This window comes from Rhineura floridana, chromosome 5 (genome assembly GCF_030035675.1).
Source record: "Rhineura floridana isolate rRhiFlo1 chromosome 5, rRhiFlo1.hap2, whole genome shotgun sequence".
NCBI lineage: Eukaryota > Metazoa > Chordata > Lepidosauria > Squamata > Rhineuridae > Rhineura > Rhineura floridana.
Genome location: NC_084484.1, coordinates 161305996 through 161319184, shown reverse-complemented (window position 1 = coordinate 161319184; position 13189 = coordinate 161305996). Strand labels below are relative to the sequence as shown.

Genomic DNA, 13189 nt, shown 5'->3' with positions numbered 1-13189 from the left:
AACCCCAGCCAGCAGACTGATACAACTGAATACATTCAGTGTGTTTGATATTTACAGATAGGTTTGATCAACTGTGTATTGATTGACAAATCCAGGCCTGTACTATGCTTCAGATCATGCATTTATACTTAAGAGTTGGTGCAGGGGGGGGGGTCAAAATTCTTCACTAAGAGAAGTTGAATAGTATACCCTTCATAAGTAATGCAAATCAAGCTAATTTGCACCTATTTCCTTGGTTTGCATCATATATTTTACTTCTGTAAGTTCTCAAATTGTACTGTTCTGTTTGTGGTTTTATTAATGTGTCTTACGTTATTGTTTTTCGAGTCTGTGCTTTTATTATAGAAGGTTGTACTTCAACCTTGGGCTGAGGAACAGGTTAAAAATCTAAACATACAGCGCAAGCCTACTCAGAATTAAGTCCCACTGAGTTCAATGCCACTTACTTTCACGTAAGCATGCATGGGATTACAGCTTCATCACAAATATACTGTTATTATGTTTATTTGATTATTTAGCTTGCAATCCTAATTCCACTTTCCTCAGAGTAAGCCCCATTGAATTCAGTACATCTTACTTCTGAGTAGACATAATCAGGACTGCCATCTGTGAATTAGTTATACTTTTTATACCTCTTATCCAACTGTGTTCTCTATGTTTGGCTTAAGCTTAATTATCCCAAATCACCCTGAAGACAAGAGCAGCTCAAAGCATGTGCACATTGGATTTTTTAAGTTTACTAAATCTGTTGTTCCTGGCACCCACAGACTGCTTTTCACCCACAAAGGTACATTTGCAACTGCAGTCTATTTTTCACTGCCAGTTATATACCTGTCTTTGCAGATTTTTCTGCTTAACCATGTAATTTATAACTTTTCACAAGTGCTGAGAACAGTCATCAAAACTGTATTGCTTACAAGAACAGTTTACAGTGCTTTTCTGTGTTCTGTATAATGTTCTTCAGAAGGACACAGCTCTCCAGTATCATACAGATAACTCAATAAAATCGTCCTCCTCCTATTTCTTATTTCCAACATCTGATTTCTTATTTCCACAACCATTTTGTACCTGCCAGTTCCCAAATGGGAGCTCAGCATGGAGGAGCTCACCCCTGTGCTAGAATAGCACCGTCGAGAAATTGCACAGTGGCAGATTTCAGGTGAACACTAGGGAAAACTTCCTAAAGGTAAGAACTTTTCAACAGTCAGACTGCCTCAGGAAATGGTGGGCTCTCCACCACTGAAGGATTTAAATACAGACTGGATGTCCATCTTTCCAAGTTGCTATAGTTCAGGTGTGGGGAACCTTTGGACCTCCAGATGCTGCTGAATTACAACTCCCATTGATCCCAGCAAGCATGACCAATGGCCAGGGATGATGGGAGTTATAGTTCAGCAACATCCACTGATCCAAAGGTTCCCCGCACCTTTTGTAGTTGAGCAGGATGTTAGACTAATTACCTCCAAGGTCCCTTCCAACTCTAAAATTCAATTATCCTAAGGACTCTCATTATTGGCAGAGAATACTGATCATTAGCTTGGAACCAATTCACATATAGCTGCACATCACTTGATTTCTCATCGCTTGTATCACAGCTAAATACATGAAACAACTCCTTTTAAAATCTTTGTGTCTGAGATGATGTAAAAATTCTACCTGTGGTGTTTGATCTCCAGCTGCAAGTTGCCACTTGATGCTGTAGTCATAAAATGACAGACATGTATATGTGAATCAGCCCACAAAGAATTGTGTACAATGGATTCTGCCTTAGGTGGAAAAAAGCCTGGACCAGATAGTCTTCAGTTCCTTTCTGAATTTATCTTGCATAAATTCTAGTCATCTTGAAATTAAAGCCCAAAATAAAACCAATATAATCCCAGTATTTTTAAATGTATACTGGGAACATATTTAAACTTTTGATCATACGTAACGTGATAAGAGGTGAAAAACGTATCCTAGGCTTACACATTTGGTAGCCCATTAAGCTGAACATAAGCCACCAGTCATGTATGACAACCATCAGGGATTTGATAACCCCCCCTGGTTTTGTTGCCTGCATACAACTGTAAAAACAGGGAGATTGTCACATATCTGGCAAACCACAATGCACACCAGGTGGGCTGTATTTGATTTGGTGGCTCTTATTGTGCAAGTATAACTTATTCTAAATCTCGGTAATCAATCGTGCAATCACCATTATTAAGACCAAGAAATAATTTCTTGAACTATCCAATATTCTGGAAGACTAGAGCAGAAACAATTAGTAACTGATTACCTTTTAAAATAAATCTGCTCATTATTATGGGAGAGAAGATCCAGACAACAGAATTTGTATTGTCCAACACAGCCATCTGATCAAGAAATATTTCACACCAGAGATTTAGATCTAAAATGATGGGATTGCAACACATTGCAATATGACACTTGCCTCTGTTTTCCTTCCTAATAGATAGTTTATAGAATATGTACTTCACAACTTTGGAAATGATTGCACGTATCATAATGCCAATAAAGTATTACATTCTGTAATTTAATCAGGAGAGATATCCTATCATCTGAATACCTTTGAACAGGAAAATAGCCATCTGTTTCTCAAAGTTTTGCCATCCAGGCAATTTGCAACCCTGTCCTAAATATATTGACTAAGAAGTCCCACTGAGTTCAATGGCACTCACTTCTCAGGAAGTGTGCTGACAAGACTTAACCTACTTTTTTTCAAACAGAATTAAGCTGCAATCCTATACTCACTTTTCAACAATGGAACTAACTCAAAATGATAGCATATTGATTGACCCACTGTTAACTAGGAAATCTGTGCTTTAAGTTTTACCCCTGCTATAAACTTAGTGGTTTGGTTCCTATGTTGATACCAAACCAACAGTGAGGTCAGGATCAGCCCTCCCCACTCTTACTCCCTCTTGCCCTTGCATTGCACCAATTCAATTAGTTATCTTCCATGTTAACTATAAATTTTATATTTTGCCATAATTTGCCATTACATCCAAGCTAGTAAACTAAGGTTAGCACTTGCTTTCAAACCAGGATCACTAATCACAGTTTGATTCTGGTTTACAATAATGGTTTGGATGGCAATTGCAAGTTCAGATTGCCAGTTCAAATGTAATGACAAACTATCATCTGTTCCAAAGAACCGAGTCTGAGTTCACAAAGGAAGGAGGTAACACGTGAACCTGGAACACACTCCCAATCTTCCAAACCATGGAATGTCTGAACTGACCTATTATAGGAAGTCTTTGAGTATTCACTAGGAGCCTGAACAGCCCCCTCTCTATGTTCCAATCTGCTATACATGACTTCTCATCTGTGGAATATGCTCATCAGTGGGGTCTGCCTGGTGCCTTCATTGACATCTTTTTGGCACCAGGTAAAGACTTATTTTTTTTCCCCAGGCATTTGATAGACTGAGATGATGTTATTTGTATTAGTGTGCTGCCAAAACTTTTTGTGGCTGTATGAGGCTGATTGTTATTATTTTATTATTTGTTTTTATTGCATGGTATATTATATCATGTTGTATATTGTACTGTGTTGTAAGTCACTTGGAGACCTTCAGACAACAAATGACTAATATGCCTAATTAATAATAATCTATCTATGGCTATCATTAGTGACCGAGTAAGATTGTCTTCCAAAATAAGGTCTTTAACGGTGGGTCTGTACTGTGGAGGCCAATCCTAGATCCACACAGCCTCCCACGCTGAAGACATAGGTTTCCGGATGGAAGATAGTCACGATGAGGATTTGCTCATCACAACTTATTATTAATAATAATAATATGGGGACAGAAATATCCCCATACAAATCAGACAGGGTTGTGAGGAGTGTAATAATTTGGTTCAAGCACTTTGAACACTCAAAAGCACTATAAACATTCTTTTATTCTTATTACTATACAAATGGGAAATTGGAACATGCTTCAGTTACGCTATCATGCTGAGATGTGAGTTGGTGAGAGCCTGAGCTAAACATCATTAATTCCCCAGAACAAGTATCTCCTCTGGCATCAACTAAGTAGCCTTAGGCAGCCTAGTCTCTCTGCCTCAATCCTCACCCCTTCTGCAATATGGGTCTGACTTACCTTGGATAGGTATTGGAAACACCTGAAAGCATGTTGAATATGAAGTATTATATATTAAATATGAGGTATTATTATGAACGATGAAAAAGCAGGGAGTGGAATATATAAAAAGCATCTTTTTAGCAGCAGTGATATGCAGTAATAGTTAATGAAACAACATGTAGTCTGTTGCCTCAGCCATGATCTAAAAAATTAATTTACGAATGTATAATCCTGCAAGCAGCTGGGAAAAGACCCAGAATGGTCAAAAGGACCATTCTTCTTAATCTGTGTTTGTTTACACAGATTAACAGTCACATATGAATATTCTTTCCTGCTCTGAATATTTGAACATATATATATGTTTAAGCCATCTCATCATGGGAGGCTTAGCGATGCCTCAAAGTGTGAAAACATAACTGCTAAAACTAGAAGGACTGACAGCACTGGATATCTTTAAAAAATACTAGAGAGACGTTTTATCAGATCACTCTGAACATGTTGCATGAGTTATGAAAATTATGCCACCATCTTATTAGATAGTTAAACTGTACTGCTAAGATATGAGGCAAGTCAGCTGGGATGTCTCTGGTTAATTCTGACATCCTAGCACCATCTGTTAGAGCTGCTTACGCAGAAAAATGAGGGGGGAAACCAACGAAAGAAAATGCTAGTTAGTGAAAGTACTATACTTAATCATGTAATACACTGATAAATTTCTTCACCTATATCCAAGCCCACTGATCATTCTCCTTATTCACTCTCGTCATAATACAAAGAATCTCAAAAGCAAAGATGATCCATAACTATTGATGGACCAATAAATTAGATCTCAGATAGAGATCTTTTCAAAAACTGTAAGGCAGCATACAGACAAAAGATTGTACAGCGATTGCTATCATTTACAAACTATAAACTGAATAGAAATGAACATACCACCTGTTACAAGTGGAACGATAACTATAGTATGTTTTATATAGCAAACTCCACCTCCACTAATTGAATAAATTACTCAGCTCTATCTGGAATAGTATACATGGAAGGCATTTTGCCCCTTCTAAAAAAAAAAAGGTCTGATTTCTAACATCTAGAAATCAGCACTCATCTTTTGCAGAACCACACTCTACACAGGATCATTCCAGTTTTATAACATCAAATTTCTACATGATCAGCGGCCTACATTTTTTCCTACTCCTGTCTAAACATATTTCTCAAAGATTAGAATTATATGCTCCAATCCTAAACATATAAACTTGGGTGCCATGAAACCCAACAGAACTGGGGGAAGAAAAAGAAGAGAATATAGATAATCTAATATACTGCATTCCTGCCTGACAACAGAAATTATGGTTAACCTACCAACTTGTTCACCCTGGCTTTTGACACAGTACAAGCATATATAATGGCTTGTGTCCAAGGTTAAAACTGAAATTTGAGCAGTTTCAGCATTTCATTAATTCCAAAACAAATTATTTCAGCATAGATAAAAAGTAAAATTTAAATAGTGCTTTCAAGAGACTGCAAAAGCATTTCAATGAACATTGAACATTCACAGCAAAATCTGTTGTGCATTACATCCATTATTCGGTAACATGAAAACTCTATACCAGGGGGGTAGGAAGAGACTCATATCTGCACTTTTAGACACAACAGAGAAGCATGTCAAATGTACACAAAAAGTTGTGTTGACTGATGAAGTATTTTTTTAAAAAAACCTGATGAACTCCATTCATTGATTTCAAGGTAACGTAAATTCTAGCTTTAGTATTTTGCACACTTTGTAGAATGGCATGAAAGAGCTCCCCCAAAATAGATCAGAGTGGTAGAAGAAGAGGCTTCATGGATTGTTACTAAAGATGGCTAAACTTAAGTATCTGTTTTCTAACAGCATCTTCTTGAGCTTCGAAACAATAGTCAGAAACACCAACACTGCAGTTGCTGTAAAATATCATTGATAAGGTCTGGATTCCTATCAAGCCAAACGAACTGAGCTAACAGGTAGAATGCAGAGTGTCTCCCAACTAAAGGCAGGTTTCTTTCATCACAACAGGCATCCCAACAGCAGTGATTTATTATTCCCCATCAGAGGGAATAGCAACTATTCATTTCTATGAGAGACTGCAAAAGGGGTAATTAAAGGACACAAGCAAAGTAGGAGCTAACTGCCCCATCCCTGCTGACATGGAGGGGACATAGCTCAGTTGGTAGAGCACATGCTTTGCATGCAGATGATACCAGGTTTGATCCTGGCATGTCCAAGAAGGCCTGGAAATGTATCATTTGAAACCCTGGAGAACTACCCCTAGTCAGCGTCAACTATGCTGGTTTAGACAGATCAAAGGCAGCTTCCTATATTCCTATATCACATCTATCTCCATAGCCCCATCCTGGGTTCTGTCCCTGGGCTGAGGGACTGAATGACAGAAACATTGGGAACTAGCTTTTAGATGAGAGACTGATACTATGTTCCAGAGCTGAGTCGGATTACTGAAAACAGATTCTGGAACTGAGCAGTGGTGAGTGAGACATTGCAGATATCCACATACAGATGTCATATGTAAACCTGCTTCCAATGTTTTATATTTAGCTATTATTTCAATGTATATTTGGAGCAGAGGTGCAGTGGGAAAAGAGGTGTGTGCTTAATCCTTTCCCCATTCACCGTTTCTCCAGTTCCAGTCATTCCCAACAAGCTCTTTTTAGCCTTGCAGAGTCTCTCAAGGTTCTGTTACACTCTAGTTGACCAAGAAAGAGGTGGGGAAAAGCAAAGTGCTCCAAGTGGGAACAATGCTGCTGTTGGGGCAAACTTCACACATACACACGACACTGGCTGCTTTTGTAATCAGTGATGATAAACCCAACACGGGATGCAATGGGATCCTTGCAGTATACGCATCCTTTCTTCACACTCACCATAAAGATTGGAATTTTGCTAGTCCTATATACTAATAACAAACTCATTCTCTATGAGAATCTTTAAGAAGCCAAAATGGCTCCATCAACACGCAAGAGACAAATATCAGTAAGCAAGGATTGCAAAAAAAAACAAAGCTCTTTCGAGAAAAATCTTAAAGGGGGTGGGGGGACAACACCCCAAAACCGCCCAATGAGAACTGAGCATGCTCAGCCAGCAATAAATACTGAAGGGACCATTGGAAGAATGGGGAGAATGGAATAGAGCATCTGGAAAACAGCAAGACTGGCTGGAACCCTGAAGAGCAGCACACCACACTGCAATGTTTTCCTGCAGGTGTCACTTGTATTTTACAAATCCAAACCACTGACTCATTTGTTATCTCCCTTCAGTCTCCCTGGGAAATGCCCCCATTTTTACAGCTGCTGAAAAGCTGCAAACAGAGGATAGAAGATAATTTTTCATATTCTTCCTTTTAATGCTCCAGACAATGGCACTCCATTGGCTGCGGTCTAGAATATGCACTGTGCCCAAGATGAGTGCCCAACTCATTGTTCTCTGATGTACTAATTGGATTCTCAGCAGCAGCCTTTGAAACTCTGCGCATGGTTCTACCTGACCTGTTCCTGCATGCACAGCAGTAACCAAAGGCAGCAGCAAAAACAGTGGAAAACTTCTAAGACTTTCCTATAAAAGAGCTCAGTCCTAAAATGGCAAGAATCGCAATCACACAGCTTCAAGAATCCTACAGCCATCACAGACTAAGAGCAGCTTCTCTGCTCGGATGAGAATCTTCACAAGTAGCCACCGCAGATCACTACAGGGCAAGGGGCAAAGCTGATGCATGAAGGGTCTGACTACACATTACATATAAATGCATGCAACCACACTACAACCATCCATTTCTTTTTCTAGGAAAAAAACCAAACACTTTGGGAATCCAATGGAGTTCAAGCTGCAAAAGCAATCTCTAGGGGTGCAATTTAGAGTGGAGAAGTATGGGCAAGGACACACTTTCTCTCTCTGCCACTCCTCCATCCCAAATTGCCCCCATCTCAAAGTGGCTTTTCCAGTGGGGAAGGAGAATGAATCAAGAGGGTTCCACAACTCACATTTGCATATAACATGTGCACTTAAAAGGTTGTCCATATAGGAAGCTGCCTTACAGTCAGACTAATAATCATTGGCAGTGGCTCTTCAGGGTTTCAGACAGTAAGTCTTCTTCCAGTCCTACCTGGAGATGCTGGGGATTGAACCTGGGACCTTCTGCATGCAAAGCAATTGTTCTACCACTGGGCTTCATGGCCCTTCCCTAAGTCCAAAGTCATGAGCAGCATTCAGGGGAATAACAGAGGGTCCCCTGAGCCTGGAAGGATCAAGCAGCGGTAGAACCGAGAAACGCTAAAGGAAGAGGGAGAAATTGCTGGGTTTAGGAGGAAGCCTGACAATATGAGAATCTGGAAATAAATGGACAGTGGTTTTGAGGATGGATGGAACGGGAATGATGAAGGATAATAGTGACGGAAAAGGTGTTACAGAGGAAGGATCTAATGATTATGGGATAGGGACAGAAACATTGTAAAGAAGATTCACCAGGAAGTTTGGCAAGTGACTCATGAAGAAAAGTATTTCTAGCAACAGCAGCTGGATCTAGGGGAGGATTCAGAAGAACAATCTCTTACCTTCAGATCTCTTCTTCTGAATCCTCCCCTAGATCCCGGGAAATGTCAAAAGGAAATATAGAAAGAAAATGCAACATATTATTTATGGAGGAACATGCAAGGTTTTAGGTGAAACACAGCCAAGCTGAAAATTTGCAAAAAAAAAAAAGAAGAAGAAGAAGAAAAAGGACATGTCTTGGGCTATAGTTCTCACCCAGAACACTACATGTAGATTCAGGCTAGCGTCAGCAGCGGGGGAGGGGAGGCGAGGTGAGACAGCTGACAAAGGCGTTAGATTTTAGGTGCCGAGGCGGACACATTTGAGCCGTAAGTCACAATCCATTGGAAAGTTCTTGCAGCTTGCACCAGACAACATAAGAAGAGCCCTCTGGATCAGACCCAAGGTATATCTAGTCCAGATTCCTGCTTGTTCCAAAGTGGGCAACCAGAATCCTTGGAAAGTGCTAAGAACCTAGGAAGCTGCCTTATTTACGAAGTCAGACCCTTGATCCATCTTCCTCCGTATTCTCTACACTAACCAGCAGCGGCTCTTCAGGGTTTCAGGCATGAGTCTCTCCCAGTCCTGCAGAGGACTGAACCTGGGACCTTCAGCATGCAAGACAGATGCTCTACCATTCAGCTACAGCCCTTCCCCTTAGGTAAGGCATGAAGGTAATAGATTCCTTCAGCTACCGTTATGTCCCAGCAACTGGCATTTATTCAGCAACACACTACCTCAGAACCTGGAGGCACCAGATGCACTCTTGGACATTGCCCATCCCTTTCAATGGGACTTGTGGAGCAGAACTTCAGATGGACGAGGGGAGAGTGAGAAGGTGCTCTTGGAGGCACCGAAGCATTCTGGGCTGACTCTGCACAGAACTGCAACCCCTTACTGTCCTGCTCTCACTTATGTGACTTCTAAAATTTTAAATGCCGGGCATTTCCCACCTTTGTTCAGTGGTTGCTGCAGGGCGAACCTGGAACTGGAGTTCCGGCTCACGGTTGAGAATCTGGAACCGAGAAGTGAGGCGGACCCTGAATTACTCTCAAGCCATTGAAGTGAAGTGCAAAGGGCGAGAGGTCAAGGAGGCGAGAGGCTGGCCGCGTGAGGTTATCAGGATGGGACAGCACACGGTGCTGAGCTGCCAATCGGGATCCAGAGCAGAAATCATTGGGGGGGGGCGGTTTGCAAAGTTACCCGGAGGCGGGGACGGGGTGGCGAGGGCGACCCACCAGAGCTGACAGAGGCGCGCTTTAAAAATCCCGGATCATGCAAAGTGCGCGCGGTTTCCCGCAGCAAACACGTAAGGCAGAGGCGAGACCGGCGAAAGAAGTAGGGCCGCTTCGGGCGTTCCAAAAATCTCTACACGGGAATGGAACTGAACGTGCAACCCGCGTGCATAGCGTCACGTGTGACAGTGGCGGCGGCGGCAGCGGTACACGCGGCTTGTGGTGTTTGTTGCATATTTACAACCCCTTCGCTTGCCTGCACATTTCCTCTCTTGCATACATGCACAGATACATACATAAAACACACACACACACACCCGCCGCCGCCTGCCTCTGCACCTGATCGCGGCCCGGACGCGGCGCAATTACCGTGGGGGCGGTGAGGCGGCTGATGCTCTCGCCCAAGGAGTCCAAGTTGACCCGTCTCCTGCGAGGAGCCCTCCTAGAACCCGTGGGGGCTGGGACGGCTGCTGCCGCCGACGCCGACGCCTGCTCTAACGGGGGGGCCGCGGCGGCAACAGGGGTGGTGGCCCCCGACTGGGAAGGGGGGCTCCGGCTGCCGTTCCAACAAAGCCTGGCCACGGGGCATTCGCCTTCCTCCTCAGGGCTGGTCTCCAGGTAGTCCGAGCCGAGCGAGCTGAAGGATTCCGAGGAGATCTTACGCCGGGACATGCTGCTGGTGGGCTGGCGGCGGCGGCGGCGACTCTTCTGCTGCTGCTTGGCCGGGAAGCATCAGACGGAGAGGGGCATCAGAGCGGCGGAGGGACGGCGAGGGAGTCCCACAGGGATGCTGATAGTCATTGTTCGGGAGTCAGCCGAGATCTCGCTTGCTTGCTTGCTTGAGTCCACATGCGCTGCCTGCTTGCAGCCGCCTGGCTGGGAAGATTTAAAGCCGACGCCTCCGTCCGCTGCCCTCCTCCTCCTCTCCTTCTGCCTGGATCTGCCGACGCCGCGCCCCCACCCCCTTCCCCTCTCTGGCGTTGCTGCTGCCGCTTGCCTCGCTCGCTCCTCCTTCTCTCGCCTCCGCCGGCGTCACGTGTGTGCAACAGGGAAGGTTCATCTCGCTGGTCGCCAAATTTGAACGAAAATCGGAGAGAAAGGCATGGTCGGCCCCTCGTCAGGGGAAGACAGAGCTTCTCATCTCCGGGAATGACAGAACCCTGCTGGATAAGACCAAAGGCCCTCATAAGAGCATAGGAGGCAAGCAGCCTTACACTGAGGACATGGCCACCAACCCGGATAGCTTTGAAAGAGGATTAGACAAATTCGTGGAGGATAAGGCTAGCCAGAATGGCTATGCTCTGCCTCCATTGTCGAAGGTGGTATTCTTCTGAATACCTATCAGCCTTGTAGCCGGCCTAAAAATTCCGGGGGGGGGGCACCAAAAAAGTTGGGGGCAGAAAAAAATTCTGTAATATTTTAATTATTTTTGTTTTTTAAAAAAGTTAGGGGGCAGAAAAATTAGGGGGGGCAATAATAATAATAATAATAAATTTAATTTTTGAGTCGCCTATCTGGCCGAAACCACTCTAGGCGACGTACAACATTAAATTCAACAATACATAATAATACAATACATAATAAAAAGCCCCTTCTAGCCCAACCCTGACTATAGGTCTGATACCAGTTGCTGGAAACTGCAGGAGGGCAGAGTGCTCTTGCACTCAGTTCCTGCTTGTGGGCTTCCCATGGGCATCTGGTTGGCCACTGTGACAACAGGACTGTTGTGCTGTACTAGGTGGGCCACTGGCCTGATCCAACAGGATCTTCTTATGTTCTTATGACATCTAGCTCATTATTGTCCTCATTGACTGACAGCGACTCTCCAGGGTTTCAGAGAGGGAGTTTCCCCCCAGCTTTCTTAAGAACACAAGAAGAGTCTGCTGGATCAGGCCAGTGGCCCATCTAGTCCAGCATCCTGTTCTCACAGTGGCCAACCAGGTGCCTGGGGGAAGCCTGCAAGCAGGACCCCAGTGCAAGAACACTCTCCCCTCCTGAGGCTTCCGGCAACTGGTTTTCAGAAGCATGCTGCCTCTGACTAGGGTGGCAGAGCACAGCCATCATGGCTAGTAGCCATTGATAGCCCTGTCCTCCATGAATTTGTCTAATCTTCTTTTAAAGCCATCCAAGCTGGTGGCCATTACTGCATCTTGTGGGAGCAAATTCCATAGTTTAACTGCGCTGAGTAAAGAAGTACTTCCTTTTGTCTGTCCTGAATCTTCCAACATTCAGCTTCTTTGAATGTCCACGAGTTCTAGTATTATGAGAGGGAGAAAAACTTTTCTCTATCCACTTTCTCAATGCCATGCATAATTTTATACACTTCTATCATGTCTCCTCTGACCCGCCTTTTCTCTAAACTAAAAAGCCCCAAATGCTGCAACCTTTCCTCATAAGGGAGTCGCTCCATCCCCTTGATCATGCTGGTTGCCCTCTTCTGAACCTTTTCCAACTCTATAATATCCTTTTTGAGATGAGGTGACCAGAACTGTACACACTATTCCAAATGCGGCCACACCATAGATTTATACAACGGCATTATGATATCGGCTGTTTTATTTTCAATACCTTTCCTAATTATCGCTAGCATGGAATTTGCCTTTTTCACAGCTGCCGCACACTGGGTCGACATTTTCATCATGCTGTCCACTACAACCCCGAGGTCTCTCTCCTGGTCGGTCACCGCCAGTTCAGACCCCATGAGCGTATATGTGAAATTCAGATTTTTTGCTCCAATATGCATAATTTTACACTTGTTTATATTGAATTGCATTTGCCATTTTTCTGCCCATTTTTCACTCAGTTTGGAGAGGTCTTTTTGGAGCTCTTTGCAACCCCTTTTTGTTTTAACAACCCTGAACAATTTAGTGTCGTCAGCAAACTTGGCCACTTCACTGCTCACTCCTAATTCTAGGTCATTAATGAACAAGTTGAAAAGTACAGGTCCCAATACCGATCCTTGAGGGACTCCACTTTCTACAGCCCTCCATTGGGAGAACTGTCCGTTTATTCCTACTCTCTGCTTTCTGCTTCTTAACTAATTCCTTATCCACAAGAGGACCTCTCCTCTTATTCCATGACTGCTAAGCTTCCTCAGAAGTCTTTGGTGAGGTACCTTGTCAAACGCTTTTTGAAAGTCTAAGTACACTATGTCCACTGGATCACCTCTATCTATATGTTGACACTCTCAAAGAATTCTAATAGGTTACTGAGACAGGACTTTCCCTTGCAGAAGCCATGCTGGCTCTGCTTCAGCAAGGCTTGTTCTTCTATGTGCTTAGTTAATCTAGCTTTAATCATACT

At 43.3% G+C, this 13189-nt stretch overlaps 1 protein-coding gene across 4 annotated transcripts in view; it reads right to left on the bottom strand.

The window, feature by feature from the left end:
• GUCY1A2 (guanylate cyclase 1 soluble subunit alpha 2) overlaps window positions 1–10813 on the bottom strand; it is a 286509-nt gene extending 275696 nt beyond the window's left edge. For all 4 annotated transcript variants that reach the window (XR_009762895.1, XM_061628688.1, XM_061628689.1 and 1 more), the window contains exon 1: window positions 10256–10813. Coding sequence is in view for 3 of the 4 variants with exons in the window: in XM_061628688.1 (XP_061484672.1) it covers window positions 10256–10558 (303 nt within the window). In the remaining variant the exon portion in view is untranslated. The remainder of the gene's footprint in view (window positions 1–10255) is intronic.
• Window positions 10814–13189: the final 2376 nt, after the last annotated feature.